This window comes from Arctopsyche grandis, chromosome 10 (assembly GCF_051622035.1).
Source record: "Arctopsyche grandis isolate Sample6627 chromosome 10, ASM5162203v2, whole genome shotgun sequence".
Taxonomy (NCBI): Eukaryota; Metazoa; Arthropoda; class Insecta; order Trichoptera; family Hydropsychidae; genus Arctopsyche; species Arctopsyche grandis.
The window spans coordinates 9,799,703-9,817,594 of NC_135364.1; the positions used below are offsets into that span (position 1 = coordinate 9,799,703).

The window sequence follows — 17,892 nt, forward strand, 5'->3', positions numbered from 1 at the left end:
AGATGGTGCTACAATATGTATTTAAATTAATATTAGAACATAAGATGCATTGTCAGAGCTTTGTTAGATCACAGTGACAAGAACAAATAAACGAATCACATTTCAATAATTTATTTTCCTTTTGTTTATTTTTTATGTATGGTAACTCCAACTTTGACAGTTGTGTTGAGAGCATGTTCATAGTTGTGGATGTTATTTTGTAAATAATTCTCGTTCGAATTGAATTTTCGGTATTCTTATTTATGTATTTTTAAACCGATCACAATGCTACAATCTATTATGCACGTTTTAAAAACCAAAAAAATTGTGTTGGCAAGTTCATCACCAAGACGACAAGAATTAGTCAAAAACGTCGTAAGTGTTCGTCAATGTAATATAATTGATGCATTTCATTTTATCAACTTAATATATTGACCGTCTATTTTAGGGTTTGGATGTATTGTTATGTCCGTCAGTATTTGAAGAGAATTTAGATCCTAAAGATTTTCCTACATTAGATGAGTTTGTCATAGAAACAGCTCTACAAAAAGTTTTAGAAGTAGACGAAAGATTGAAGAAAGAAAACAATGCAGCAGATATTATAATAGGAGCAGACACAATGGTGACATTAAATGGAAAATTATTCGGAAAACCTACATCAGAACAAGATGCATTTGATATATTATCACAGTCATTATCAATAATTGCTATTATTTCAATATGTTTTTTATATATAATGTTACCATCGTTTTTTTTTTTACATATATTTTCAGGCTTTCTGGTAAAAAGCATACCGTTCTAACTGGAGTTGTCGTTAAGTTTGATTCACAAACTACCAAATTTTGTGAAAAAGCAGACGTATTCTTCGGTGATTTAACACCAGAGCAAATTTGGGCATACGTTGCTACAAAAGAACCTTTGTTAGCTCTTATCTTATATTTCTAAATATAAGTCTTTATTGAACTTTTAAATTGATCTAATTTATTTTATTATATCATTTCCAGAGATAAAGCTGGAGGTTATGGTATTCAAGGCATCGGTGGAACACTAATTAGAAGAATAGAAGGAGATTATTTTACCATAATGGGGCTACCATTGTATAGATTATCAGAAGTGCTGTATAAAATGACTAAAAATAAAACAAATTAATTTTAAAGATTGTTAGTTCCAATTGATAATATGACAATATTATTTTTTCTGTTTAATTTAATTTGCCTTCCTTTTTTTTCTTATAAAATTTTCTAAGAAATGTAATTAAGCTATTTCGACATTAAATACCAAAGATAACTATTAGCAAATTTAAATTCAACTTTATATCTTATGTACAATTAGTAAACAAAATTATTCAATACACATAAAATATTATCAGTGTTTTAAATTTATAATCCATGCAATTATCAATTGAATATGTACATACATATGTATTACAAGATCATATGGCAATGGAATGTTATTATTTGTTTAAGAAAATTAAATGTTTTAATTTTTATACATATTCTTTCATTTTGTATCTTCAAAATACTATAAATATGTGTCTAATATATAATTTCGAAACAGACTTTGTATGTAGAAAAAAACTAATGAATATTCAAATAAATTTAAATAAAATAAAACTATTCAAATAAATTTAATAAAATGTTTACTATTAGATTGGCCATGTGTAAGTGGTTTTTATTACAAATACCGAGCTAAGCCAGGTAAAAACACTAGTATATTATATTTGGAGTATTAAGTAAGCATCAAATTAATAAAACGGTTTATATTTATAATATATGCATAGCGTAGTTTACCGGTAGAGCTATTGCATACGAGTAGATACGTCTGTTCAAGTCCCGGCCAAATACGCTGCTGGCGAGGTCTTGTGGTTATTAAAATACAGATTGACTGTCTCCTGTTCAGAATTTTTCTAGCTTAATTGTGCGACAGATCCAATAAATCGATAACCCCCCCCCCTCAGTTTCTTTCAAATTCGAGTTATAGCATCTCGAATTTGTTCAATCTTATAAATGCTACCTACATAATGTATTTCTAGCAAATTTGTTGTGCATCAAAATTTTGTTGATTATCCACAGATGTCTCTATTTGTATGTACCGTTATGTTTGAAAAATTGTAAGTACTTATGTACAAAAATTAATCAAACCATATGTGTCGCCTTGGGGTAATTTCTGTCATGGTACATATGATGTACATATGTACATATGTATGTAAAAAAAATAAAAATATTATATATTTGGGTTCAGACCAAGATATCACAAATACGTAATAAATTCTGCATGAACAATAACTACGCAATTAAAAATATTCTTCAACTCATAAAAACTTCAATCAGATTTCGAACGTCTCTTCTGAATAATCCATGATAATACTTAAACATAATCCAATGGGAGTTTGCATTTTACAGATTAAGTTAATCTGTTCCTCTTGGCTCATTTTGGTTGATCCTATCAATCTTTTACCTGAGATCTCAGCAGTGGCGTAGTGTGAATTACTGCCCCCCCCGCAAAATATTTTAAGGCCCCCCCCCTCCCCCCATATATTCATATTATTTACTTACAGCAAAATAACTTTCCAAATTAATAATTTATACCTTTTTTACGTATTGGTATATGTACCTATATATCGAAGTGCATTAATAGTTTAATCTGGACGACCAACAAGCAGTGCACAATCTGTTTAAAGTAACTGATGGTGAATTTTCCTTAAAAACTTCCCACCTGTTAATGGTGACAGCGAAAAATTTATGAATTTTATTGGTTTTAATCATTTAATTTTGTTTTATTGTTTACACATTGAAAAAATATATCCAAAAATAAGAGAATTCTCAGCAAATAGGTTGAAGTGGCACTTACGTTCAAAAGATGGAAAAAGACTGCAGTCTTCTAGCCCTATTGGCATACATCAATTACAATTCAAAATATGTATAATAATGTATGAACATACATATAGTACAAAAAGGTTGAAAAATAAGAGTTTAAATAAGTTTTTAAAAAGTTATTTAAAAAAAGCGGAACAAATTAAAAAATCAGTGAAAAAGGCGCGCTTCGTGGCGCCCCCCAGATCTCGGCGCCCCCACGCATTGCGGGGTCTGCGGGCGCGGTAGCTACGCCACTGGATCTCAGTCTTCAATTGAGATCCTTCTGGCTTTAATTTAAATGTAATTATGGATTATTTTTTGCTTATTATGCTTACTATTTTTTGAAAACAAATTAATCGGTTAAAATCTACCGTAAGACATTTCAAATTATAAAATTTCACATATTTTTTCAGCCAAATATGTTGTGCAATTTAATTTTCCCTATACAATATTGAATACCTGTTATCTGGGGTTACATCAGCATAATGCTATTTCATTGAGAGCTTCTTGGATTTGGTACCAGTTGGTGCTTGACCCACAACCAGTGGTCAGTAACCAATCACCAGTGGCAGTACCTTCCAAATTGCAATTTTCTCCATAGGTTTTTATCGAAATGTCAAGTATTACCCAGAATCACTCTCACCTGCGTCGCCACACAAGGTGACATTAATCAGTTAAGCAACTCGCTTTCTTGGTATTTTTCGAGTAGCATTCTTCCGAAGTGACGTATATGCAAAATCTATCAACGAATTCACCAACGGCCTTCGTTACGCGAATGCAAATTACATACATACATGTGTGCAATCTGACCCACTACTGTACATACTTCCGTCTAGTGAGATAACTGCATATTTTTATAATTTCATTTGAACCATCCAAAAATATAACTGGAAGAGAAAATAAAAAAATATTGAAAAATTATAAGCGGGATTGTTACAGTCGTTTGATGTGGTGTCCCTTCATCACGGATTATTAGGGCCGAGTTTACATGTCATTAGTTTTAATGGATCCATCTTATTATCTCTGCTTATCAAAACAAGACGGTAACACACATCAAAGGTCTAATCCGGTCCTCTTCGGATATGCACCCAACGGTAATGTTCAGTTTTTATTCGGCGGATGCCTCTCCACAAATTTGTTTCGTTTCGGTCAGACGGTAGAAGAACAGAGAGAAAATTTTTATCAAAAGTCTGCTGTTCTTATTCGCCGCCATCTTTATTGTTTATGTTGAATGTTAATAGTTTTTGGAACAGATTAATATGAAATCATATTTTCTATAATGATACTTACATAATTAATAGCAACTGGCACTGGATATATAAACTTACAAGGTTTAGGGTACTAATGCAGTGGCGGTTCGTCTATATGAGCTGCGGGGTTGCAGCCCTCCCAGTAGATTACATATGCATGCTGTTTTTAGGGCAAAAACACACTGTGGTACGTGATTTTTTTTAGATAGTTTTTCACATGCGAAAAAAACGCAGCACCCCTAACCCATATATGTACATGATACACAGTCCCAAAAATCACCCCCTAGAATGTTTTCGTTAATATTTTATTCTTGCTTGAGAGTGATCGATAAACGGTAATTTTATATTTCAATACATGTAGAAGAAACATATGCAACTATACCTGAATTCGGTTTGGGGAACACACATTGTCACAGAGTGGAGCCAAAGACGTGACGTTCCGTACTATTCAGTGTGTTTTCGCCCTTATTTGCATTTGGTCACCGGTATGGTCAACAAGCTGGTGACACGACAACTCGTTCACAGATTTTCCGTAAACCGATGATGCGCTCCAGACATTACGTATACGGCCATCTCTTTCTCACCCCGTCTGTTCACCATGATCTCATTCACTCTGCCTTTACGTATGCAGCCATCTCTTTCACAGACCATTTTTTCACCGATAACAGACGGTCTGTGAAAGAGATGGCTGCATACGTAATGGCATAGTAAACAAGATCATGGTGAACAGACGGGGTGAGAAAGAGATGGCCGTATACGTAATGCCTGGAGCGCATCATCGGTTTACGGAAAATCTGTGAACGAGTTGTCAGGTAACCAACAAGCTACATACTACAGCCCGATTCATCTCTGCAGCCCCTCCTACTTTGAACACCGCCACTACTACTATGAATTGCAAAGATTTGTTGGTAGACTCGTCTCTGCTACGACATTTCATTTAAGAGACCTGACTACGAGAGAAAAATCTCTCGACGTTGTTTTCGAGAATGTTTCTGCTTCTTTAAATTCTGTTGTCGAATGCAATTTTGGGAACTACCAACTAGTTTTCCGCTCGGATGACCTGGTCGATTGTATTGTGTTGTAAACAAAGCCTTATCTGTTGGCAGACACGTTGCTAATCTTTGAGAAACCGTTATGTTGAACAAATTTGTAGACTTGGTGGTAGTGCAGGCATGGAAAAAATATCGGTAAAATTAATTTGGATTTGGTTCAATGTATGTAGCGATACTTAAAATCGATTTCCAATATATGTACATAAGTAGACATTTAAAAATGTGGGTGTATATAATGTGACCTATATAAAACTCGTTCAGGCAATAATGAGTACCAAAACCGGAAAACCGGTCACGAGCACAGGAGTACACGGGAGAATACCGGAACTGGAGGGTATTATAATTGAAGGGATCCCTACAGGATACGGAGATATGGTTTGTGACGATGCCGCGCCTTTATTCTACATATAAACCGGTAGTAAACTTATCAAGTAGATAAATTAAATTATATAAAAATATAAAGTCTAGATTGCACGGCGATAAATCTGTGATTTATTAAACGAAATTTCACGCAACTAATTGAATAGCAGCGGGTCTTCCGACAGCGATTTCCGACAAAAATACAAAATATTTTCAACCAATACCATTTAGACCTTTTGGATTTTTTTTTGTAAATGTGAGCTATTTTACAGAAGCGGCAAATGTCATAAAAAACACGTAGTTCACGCACTATAAACATCCTTAAATACCCTCCGGCAAGGATGTTCTAGCTAGACTAGACCCCACATTGCGGAAGGGTTAAAGCCCGGAGCCAGTCCACAAAAGGTTAATTGCTTTTACAGGAAATCACTAATGTGATCCTTTGCAGTGATATTGAAGCTTATAAAAATAAAAAAAACGATATTTCGGAGACAATTTACATACATATAAATTTATCTTATTTTCGTATAAAAACAGCGAGAAGCGACCATCCACAATCAAATATTCAGTCAATGATGAATTGTTTAGAGTGAGTCCTAGCTAAATCACAGTATCATCAAAAATTACAAAAATAATTACTTTTTTATTCTTATTCATTTTACTACATATGTATGTATTCAGCGGCGGCTCGTCTTTAAGGGCAACCGGGACACTGCCCTATACAAATTTTTCCTAACCAAAAAAAAAAGAGATTTTGTATATTATCAATAAGTGTTTCTTTATCCCGCTCACCACGCTGTGAGTTGAACCGGTTCATAATAAAGTTTGGGACTGTTGTTTATCTGCCGTGGTCCCGTGGTCGCTAGCTTCGGTTTTCCTGGTAGTCTGGCACTTGCGAGTGGTAGTAGTGGTAGATTTTCTACATTACTGTTTGTAGAGTGTAGAAAATCAGTCGAGGTGATCATTAAAAAAATATCCGTATTTCCGTATACAAAGGCTTTTAGTTGGTTGGGTAAAGGTCTCTTTAGGGCAAAATACTTCAGCCCCGGTCGTCAAAATTTTCAATACGATTCGAATAATACACGACACTCTCAATATTTTTCGACATTTTTACTACATATATGCTTAAATATGCTTAAATTGTCAATCACAATATGTCAATTCTTTAATTTTTATAATTACATATTTTTTATTAATTACATTTTTTTTTTAGACCACATAATGAACGAAGTCAATAATTTGCTAATGTATATGTATCTATGTAAAGTTTAGCCTATTTGTGTATTTTTGACGACATTGACACGGATTTGTGAATTTTATTTTTGCTTCAAACGGTAAGTAGGTATACATATATGTACATGCATTTATATCTGCAATAAGTTATAAAACGGCACTTGTATAGTTAAATTTTCTTTAGTCAAATCTTTAATTGGTAGCACTGCGCGCGCACGCGCCGGATGCGGAACATATTGTCTTTTATTTTAATTTGGACGAAACGCACTCGCACGCGGCCATAACGATCGTTTTTGTTTATTTTTTTCGATTTAGTGTCCGCGCACATGTTCATTCAAAAATTTAAACATTAAAAGAATCCTCAAACAACGGACAAGTCCTTCTAAAAAAAGGTAGTATACGCATGCGATAAACTTAAAAATTTGATATTACATACATACATATATCAAACATTGCATACATATTTCTGCTTTCAGATATTTATAAAGTTTATCTAAAATTGTCATATTTAGCACTAGAAAATACTCTGCTATCTTTGTGGTGTCTACATTTGTATTAGATGCCAATGTTTGACATTTTCATACCTTTTTAAGAAGCAGATAAATGCGTACACATAATATACATATTTAGTAATGAGATAACTTTAAATAAAATATCAAATTCTTCATCATAAATCATAGAAATCCGAAACAATAGCGACCGATTCTTTCCGTTCATATTTCACGAACGCCCACAATTTGGACCGATATTGTTCGTACATGTCAATGCAAATGTATAATAGTAAATTAAGTATGTAATTTTAAATTGTTGCGTATTATTTTAATTTTGGCATTTTAATATTAAATATATTAGATATCCGTGAAAAAAATACGTATACGAAGCCTACACATTTTAATATGTCATATGTATGTATGTATGTCAAACACTGAAACTATAAAATGTATCATTGTTGTAGCTGAAAACATTTTAGTTAATAATTTCGACTTTTGATGAAGAACTATTTCACTTATAATTTTTTCCCCACTTGAATCACATGTATGTAACTTTTTGAACCATTTTGACGTACTTTTGGCGGAGTGGAGTATTTAGGAAGGTACCCTAATTTTTCTATTTGTATCACACCTGAGCATTCATTTCCGTAACCTATTCAAAGTTTGCTAATAAATGTCGTTTTTTTTTTTGACACCATTCAAATAAAATCTATACATTGACGAAATTCCACAGGATGTGCTTTGTTAACTTGTGGACAAAGCAGAACGTGCGCCATATATTTCACGTCAGTGTAAACACTTCAGGTAAATATATGTAGCTAACTACGAAAGCTTTGAAATGTGTGTCAAACACCCATTTATTGTTTTTATAATAATTTGATTTCAACTGATTTGAATCGGAAACGAATTGCAATAGTTTTACGTTGCGCCCTGTCGATTATCTGAATTAGTCCTTATCAACTGAAAAAAAAAAATCATAAATCTGATGATCCATTATCGGTTGCGTTGTACTACTTTCGAAAATAGGCACAATCCAAATCCGAATCCAAAGCCAACAATATAGCTTCAAAGAAGAAGAAGCTGCGATACAATGGCAAATGAAGTGAAATAGTTGGTGGCGGATTCGAGGTTCATTTCCGCTACATTGTCATCGATTATATCCAACTGTTATTGTCATCATCGATGGGATACGCCTGGCGGGTCCAAGAAACCGACTGTGACTTATGGACCGAAAGGTAAAAAAAATTGTACACATCCGATCGAACAACAATAGATCGATGATGATATATACGCTGGAAAATTATCGACAAATTTGCCATAACAGCATACAATTCACACTATGGGCGTATTCCAAGCTCATTCTTTGCTAACGCCAACCCAAGGAAATGTATTTCAGTAGTTTGTTTCCAGCATCCGAAGGATACTTGGGAAAATTTTAACTTTATATTATCATCATCATCGTTGTTTACAGCTATTCACCATCCACTGCTAGATGGAAGCCTCTCCAACACGCTTCTATTCGTCATTGTTTTGAGTAATTCTCATCCTTCTCACTCCACATAGCATACATACATATTGTTTTTATTTTGTTATTTTCTTTTTTTTTTTTTTTGTAAGACTGGTGTGACGCTTTGGGGCAACTTATCAGGTGACACTGGTCATTTTATTGTTATTATTATTATAAAATAATAAATTAAATAAATATTTCTAATTTCGTCCGCCCATCATCCTTGTGGCCTTCCTTTCACGCTTTAACATCCTCTCGGGTATCATTCCAGGACTTCATTTATCCACCTTTTGTCTATTCTTTTAGCTACGTGACCCGTCATTTGTCATTAAAATCTCTTCACTCTCTCCACCATATTTACTAGCCTGGTCATACTTCTCACCCACGTATTCCGCTTTCTATCTCTCCTCGTGGTGGTAGTGGCGTAGCTACCTCACAACCTAGCTTGATAGAGGGTCCAAATTTATGTACATAGTACATACATATATGTAGATACATTCAATATAATTTAACATTGTCCAATTTAAGAATATTGAAAGTTATAAAAATGACTCGAGTCACACATACACGTATATATTTTACGATACAAAAATGTGAAAAGGTCACAAGCAACTTTAATATTTGGACTTACATATGTACATATATCGTTGCAGACCGTAAAAAGCTATTTGGGTTTAAGTTGGATAATTGATCACGTAACGCCATTATTAAAAAAATATATTGGAAATATATTCATAAGACTCATTAAAAAAAGTTAAAATTTGTAGGTCTTAAACCGAGACAGACAAATTTTTAAAATCGGTGAGCTTAGCTAAATTATTTTTTTTGTAGAATTATTATAACAATAGTTCAATGTAAATATGTATGTTATTATTAATAACATTCAAATGTCGGTTTGTTTTATTATCTTTTATCCTTTCACACTTTTACATCCTTTTGGATAGTATTCCCACCTTTCGTCCATTCTTTATGCACATACATATATGTATGTATGTATATACATAGTAAAATATGAGTTGAGGAGTAATTATTTATTTTTCAATCTATGCCCTTTTTCCTCCGAAAATTTTTGAAGAAAAGTGATTTTTTTTATTTTATAGAATGTACATACATTTTGATGAATCTAATAAAATTGGGTATTTATTAATTGACTAAGTATATTTAATAACTGATCATCAATTTATGTGGACGATGGGAATGCACTATTCTCCTTATCGTCTGGAATAAAAAAGTTATTATTATTATTATATAGTTTCCGATAAATAAGAACAATCCATGCAAATTCTTTGTGGAACGAATCATAAATCCACGACCTGAAGACTTGGTAATGGGTATTAACTATTGGCAATAAAAAATAGAAAAAATAAATAAAAACTAATTGATTATACTAATTTGTATATGTACAATATGTAATATAATCTCATAAGAGATTTTCAGACTTAATGGTAAATGTAGCGATTAATTAAATTTTATTTGACAGTGAAGTGAATGCTATTCGCAACCCCAAAACGCTTGCTCGATAAGTGGGTACTTCTTTCAGGTGTATCCAACCATTATTTTATACAGTTGTATTAAATCGAGTCCTTTGTTAATTCAAATATGATTTTATTACTACATAATACACAAGTATTATTATATTATATATATGTATTATAACAAGTCACAACTGTTCAAGATTGCACTCAAAATATGATTACATTGGAAAGTTAAGGACATACCGCTTATCAACCACCAATTCAACGCCAATATTACGCCAGACACATAAAATTTTATTTATAAAATTAAATTCAGTCCAAGTTAGAAACGTCTGAGATTAAATAACGAAATTTCAACATAGTGCAGTCAGTAATGGAGCCACACCCAAAAGGTAACTCATTTAGGCCGCTCCCCAAGTTCGAATAATTTGATTTACGACCCTATTTTGAATTTGATGGATCTTGACTTTTTATAGACGTAGAGGGTTAAGTGGGGAGAATCGATCGCCAAAAACGTAGATAATGGCTACCACGTTTGGTCGACCGAATTTATTATTTGCCGACACCCACGAGATGTTATTTAAACCGTTGTTCTGACGGTGCTTTCAACTTTATGGCACTGCGACAGTTTTCACGAGGACCTTTGACATGTCTAGTCGCAAATTATAGCCAGATACCATCGAATAGAACAAGCGGAGCCGACTTGAGAGTTCACAAGTCAATTGAGCATTGTATTTGGCTCCAATTTGCCATCGCATTAGTATTGTCTTCGCATGCTGAAGAAATGTTTCAATTAGTTGTCCCCTCTCCTTCTCGGCGACAATTAGAAATTATAATTGTCGTCACGCGACGTCCCGTTTTTATTTCTTTATACCGTTCATATATTGCGTTTACAGGACGGTAAAATAAGTGGAGAAAGCATTCAAGGATCCAAAAGTGGAATATTTAATTCTACGCTCTCGAGTTTCGTGCTGTTTCGTATCTGAAGTGGGGGTTATTATATCTGTCAGGTGAAGTAAAAAAAAAATATGCAGATATCCTTCGAAAATTATTGGTGACTTTTTTCTTCTCGTAACATTTCGTATACCAGTGATTGTTTTTTATGAACATAAAAATTGCATCATGTTTTGTGTACAGGTGTTTCGAAAATATGAAGCGGATGAGAATGAACTTTATTTTTAGTTTTTATTTATATCGAAAGTGACATTTCTTCTCTTATACCAGGCTCAATTGTATATGTACATACATATATGTTACTGTCGAAGTGTATTTTCAGTTGTAATATATTTCAACTGGCGTTTAAGGTCATTCATATTCGAAACATCGCGCACGCGACAATTGTTGCGACGAAAATCACGAATACGGAATATATAGCACTCGAGTTCTCGTAAGTATGATCGTTCACGTGGGCAACTCTCGATGGATGGAACTTTCGGGTGCCAGATGTTTCATGATCGAGATGTTAGTCATGTGTGTCAGATCGCTTTGTGCGGAATAATCACCGAACTCGCATATTCATCCCACTCAAAAATTTAAGTAATTTTACACATTTTATACTGAAAATAAACAAATTCTAGACTATCTTCTCTATTATACATCATTTGCATATATTTTTAATGGAATACTACGTACATACATATGTACTGTTACTGGTAAATTTTCGCGATTTGCCGGTAAATCGATAAACCAGTAAACCAGTAATTCAATCTGTAGTCGCAATTAATAGTATTAGCTTTGTTAATTTCGGTTTGTATATGGAAGTTTGATATGTTTCTTGTATATGAAGAAATAATAAAAGCCATACTTTGATGAGTTAAAATTATACCATATTGATTTAATTACAGATGGTAATGGTATCCCTAGTTTGAATGATCATACATATTCGACGGTATGTTTATTTTAGAATCAGTATCTAACCTTTCGTTAGATTCCTTATTGAACTCAACACACTTGGAACATTCTTATGCATCTATGTACTTACATACATATGTAGATAGCATCTAAATTGTTCAGTGGTTAAGAAAGCATATGAACCCATAAGTTCGAGTATAGGTCCGTTATATACCAATCGGGTTCTTTAAATCTCGAAACGATAATTACTTTTGGCTGTAATCCAAAGATGCGTTAAGATCCTTCGATAAGCCGCCAAATTAAATCCAGTCTTAATTTTTACACTTGGTCTGAAAGACAAAACGTTGATACGTAACGGGTTTCCGAGAGATATGCTAATAGCAAAAATAAAACACTCCTTTAATGCGACCTGCACTAACTAAGATACATTATTTTGAGAGGCTGGAGAGGAGAGCGTCCGAGTGGTTTCAACACATCAATTATTCGGACAATCAGCGTTTCGCTGGGCGACCTCTGGATAGAGTGGGTTTTACTATTCATTGCAAATTAAAACGGTTCAAGTGTTTAGCGAACCACGGACGGCGCATCTCGCACGTACGATACTAATCGTCTTTCTGGTTCAACCAGAAGACATAATGAATGGAACGTTTGTTCTCGATCCTCGCTCGGTTGACCCGAACCCTTGAACCTGGTCCGCTCGCATCAGAACCATTTCTCCAAAAAGAGCATCATTGTTGTTATCTCAGCGCGCGTAACATCGTAAAAGAGTTGTACATCAATTGAAGACACGATGAGATCCACTAAAAAGTCTCACAAAGGGGAAAGTGTACCTAACGATGGGATTGACTCAACCCTTTCTTACTGAATGAACTTTGCTGCTAATATTATGGCAGTTGTTCATGTAACGAATCTGGTTACAATACACCAATTGTCTCCTCTTCTAGTATCCTGAAAGTTGCTGAATAATTCCGGGATTACGGAATTTTAATCTACCATGACCTACTTTGGATAATGTAAATTTTCATTCTTGCAGATAAACTCCAAACAAAATAAGTCAACTATGAATGAATCAATTGAGTAACATTTTAGGTTTTTACGTCGATTTACCAATTTGCCTACTGTTTGATAAACACCGTTTTTTCCGTGTAATTAAACATTACATAATAACTTCCACTTTGACGGGCAAAACAGGTAGTTGTGTTGTAATAGAAAAATGTGTGTCATTTTGTGGGTGTAAAACCTACACTACACCTACAGACGAAACCTACACTTTTAATTCAATAAGGTTGTATTTTACACAACCTTATAAGGCAAGGGTTACGTTTTACGCACAAAAGTTTCGACATGATTCGCAAATCCTAGAAGAACGTACATAGTGAGAGTATCCAGAACTTCTTAATGTAGTTCATCTTAATTAATGTATGTACATAGTTGTTAGTGCAACGGAGATTAGTTGCAACTAATCATTAAAAAGGACAAATAGACATCCTTCCTTCGTGTATAAAAGACATTTGATGCATATAAATTCATAGAAAAGTAATTTTTAAATATTGTACAAAAGTGCTATTTTAGTAAAAGGTCTTCAATGAACGGTTCGTTTAATTTACGTCTAAAATTATTACTTACCTGTTTGAATAGGAGCAATTTAGACGAATTTTAACCAAAGTTGAGCTCAGTTGTGCAATGGTTTTTAGGCGAAACCTGGACCTGTCGTCTGCCCACTCGTTGTCTTTTTATCTGTAATAGTCGTCAAATGGTGACTTCGACCATGAGGGGGGCGTAGAATTTGGTCAAGTTGTGGGATGACCGGTGGGCGAAGGTCACCACCTTCCAGCATCCCACGTCCAGCCCTACAAATCAACTTTGTTGCAGTTCAATATTTCGGGTATTGTGGGCGTTGTTGCGCCTCTTGGCCCTTACGCCGGTGATTTCAAAGAAACAACACTTGATTCATTAAGTTCATACAAGTACGTATTATATTTGATTCATTGGTTTCCAGAGCGAGACCATTTCATCCGCATTCTGGGCTCGTGCTTAGTTTTAAAGGCACACATGTAGACCTTGGTGTGACGACGACTTATCAATCGGGTCGTTGCAGTAGAAGTTGATTATCATGTTCAAAATAAGCAATTAAAAATCACAAGCATTGTTCGGACACGTTCCGGTTCCTTTACTTGTAGTACGTGTTAAACGCTTTGACCCAAGGTTTTTATTCTTACCCGGCTTCTGATAGTCACGACTGAAATGAATTATAGCTCCACGTGAACCTTCAATTACTACTTTTATACGCACAGTTTGATTGTAGGTTTTTATAGAAATAATTGTAATGTGGAGCGCTTCTGACATAATGATATCATAATAATATGTTATCCATACTATATTTTACTTAAATGTCTAGCGTGTGTACTCAAATTGATTTTGAGAATCACTTTTACGATTTATGGTCATTTTTACAAGTCTAAGGTTCACTAGGATATTTCGTCTGAAATTTTGGGTGTGGTATCCTACATTCTTCCGATCGTTTTGAAACTTTGCCATTTTGCGCGGTTACGCCAATAATATATGTTCAATTCAAAACCGCCAGTACGATGGTGAAAAATAATCGTAATAGACACGTTTAAAACATGCTATAATTTCGATCTTCTTGACGTCTAATGGTAAGTTGCCGTATTTATCTGCCTCTCTGCCACCCTCGCGCTTTGTCAGATTTTAATTGTTTAAACGCCTATAACTTTTTCATTATCACACTATATCTTATAACATTTGCATTATAGGCTCTCTTTATCTCTCTTATATATTTTTACTTCACTCGTAGGTTATTACTAGTGTACATTAACTATTTCAAAGAAAGTAATGAATAAAACGATTATTATATGTTGATGTGTGGGGATGGTATGTAGCGGTATAAGTGTTTAATATCGGAGTAGTACCGGAACACGCTTGCTTTTTAATCGCAATGCTTGTAATTTTTGAACAATGCTTGTAATTTTTAATCGTTTATTTTGAACATGATAATAGTTGAAATGTGTAAAATATCCCAAAGCTAGTAGCTAATAATGAAAAATAGTGGTTTTTATATACGATGCCAGATATATCTGGTAGACACGCGAGGCTGTTGCTTCGATCTGACGATGGAAGACTTGGTTGATGGAAGGCCGAGCTTGCCTAATGATTGCACAGCGGCTAATCGACAATGGGTGTGAATTTTCACAGCTCTTTATTCCTCCATAGTGACGCCATTTTCCCCTGAAAACAATGCCCAAAGTCAAAGGTTGGTTCTAGTGGGATGTTCACGTGTGCCGATCACTATGCGGAATCAGTCACGGGCAAAACATATTTTTAAATTAATGTAATTATGTATTACTTACCTAAAATTGAGAAACTTGGACTGATGCTCCGAAGCATGAACAATGGTCTTTTTTATTTTACATATCTGTATTATCATAGGTTTAAAGTTGCTAAAATAATTCCACAACGTTAAATACGATTGTTCTACTTTCCCTTTGCACCGAAGAAGAGCAGCATTCAACAATCTGTCTTTGGTGGTTTAAATTTATTCGAGGGTCGAGATCCAACAAAAACTTTCAGATAGCTAGCACATTCTAATATTCTATATAGTCCTGATATTGAATCTTCAGACTGATTTATTTATCCTTTATACAGTGTATTGAGCCCAATGGATTTACATAGAAACCATTCATATTAACACTTAAATAAAATTTTGCATTTTTATTTTTATTTTATTACAGGTAGACCTATTTTTTGTAAGTAAGTAGGTACTAAAAATTCCAAACATTTTACAAACAAAATTATATTTTTATACAATACTATAGACATATTTATGGACAAATATGATATAAATCAAATTTTTGGGAGAAATAAATACACTTTTACAGAGTAGAGTGGGTAGCATATTTATAATAATCGAATAACCAGAGATGCTAGAAACTCAAATTTTCGAGAAACGAGAGTAGGTTGCTAATTTGATGGAACCGTTTAAACAATGAAATCAGATAAATTGGCAAATTCTGATATGAAACGGTCGACCTGTAGTCACATATATATATCCAGGTATTGAGCCCATGACTACATTGAACAATGCTAGCCACTGAACTATGTTGCTGATTAATATGAAACATGTACAAACTTACCCTTATGACGTGGATGTCCTACATAATACAAATTGGCCGATAAAATATGCCAAGTATAATGTGTAGATCGAAAGCGCCTTTCATATATTATATGTATGTATGTATGTGATGTATGTAGTACTTGGGAAATGTTTACTTTCATCTTTGCTTTGATTCTACATAAATATATATGTATGTACAATATAATGGTGCATCTATAGGTATATGTATTTCTTAGATACCCACTTTAATCTAGTTTGTTCTACTTCCAGTTTTGAAGTTTATTCGTACTTAGAAGTATTGTACGGAAATAACCTTAGTCATCTTGATAGTATTGATTTCGTATTATAGATTTAGTACGCAACAAGTCGTTGTACCGAGGATTATTTCGTATTTTTTTTTACATCACCGTTCCATTCAAATGCCCAAATATACATATAATAATAAAACCAACAATATTATTACCTCCTCGCCGCCTTATTATTTACAACCATATGTAATCGCATTGTTGTCGACGAAAACTTTCTATTTCTTTTGCGAGATATTCGTTTATTCCATTTAAACTCGTTAATTTCCGGCCAAAAACTGTCATCAACGTCAATTTATCAGGTAATTGCATGATTTGTGAACGCAATAAGGCAAACGCACGCCATCCGGCGCTTAAGAGTGTCAAATAAAACGTTTAAATTACGGCGCAGTGGATTTTGGAAAGTGGACAGTTAAATTTAATCAATTCCCACTTTTCAATAAATAAAAATACATATACAATATATGCACGTTACATATTATATATATGTACAAACATACATATGTATGTAGATGAGCATCATAAGAAAATGTCAATACATATGCATTTTATCTGGAATAATAGAGCAACAAGTTAATACAATTTTCCGTTACATTGAAACTAGTTTCCTATATAGATTTAAATTTAACAAAATTCTAGAATTCAATATGTGGAGGCGTAATTATCCTCTCTACGTAAATACATATAAATAAACTCAGTATATCAGTTGTTTTCTCAATGTAGACGCATTTTTTTGGGTCGTTGTAATTTATTGGAATTTTTCTCTAATGAAGCTTCGGATAAATTGACTCTTTTTTTGGGAGCTCTATACATCATTTCTATTATAATTGGTGTAAAAAATGCAGTTACATCAACTCACACCTTTGAATGCTATTTATCAAATCTATCATATACGGTAGACGGATTATTGCGCAAATTGTGATCGCGCGCACGTCAATCGTTGCCAAAACAATCGCTAAAAATTTTAGAATATGCTTCACATTTATGGGAAACTTCCATCAAAGCATTGATACTTGGCTCTGTATACGTATACAAAAATTTGACCGAACGAATTTAGTATAGGAACCAATAAGTATTAATATTTTAATGCCCGTCATAAATATTATTACCTTTTAAATTGAATGACTTTATGACTATTGTTTACATTCCGTCATAATGAGTTTTAATAATAACAATGTCGGGAATTAGAGCGTAGCATGAGCGCGTAAATTCTTCAAAGTAAAATTAATTAATGCCTAGAACGCAATGTTTTTATTGCCATTTTCGAAGGACAAACTGCAATTTAGCTTCAAAATAATTGATATATCATAACATAATAGAGCGATTATAATGCAAATTCGCTCATTTCATTTAACTCAACAGTATAGAAAATTTAGATCATGATAACCATTGATCAATGTAT

General features: G+C 33.6%; 1 protein-coding gene across 1 annotated transcript; it reads left to right on the forward strand.

Annotated features, from left to right (window-relative positions):
• The first annotated feature begins 123 nt into the window (after positions 1–123).
• LOC143918453 (dTTP/UTP pyrophosphatase) lies at positions 124–1,634 on the forward strand. The gene is made up of 4 exons (XM_077440399.1): positions 124–354; positions 428–669; positions 753–899; positions 984–1,634. The coding sequence occupies exons 1-4, from the start codon at positions 265–267 to the stop codon at positions 1,126–1,128; spliced, it is 624 nt and encodes a 207-aa protein (XP_077296525.1). The 5' UTR covers positions 124–264; the 3' UTR covers positions 1,129–1,634.
• Positions 1,635–17,892: the final 16,258 nt, after the last annotated feature.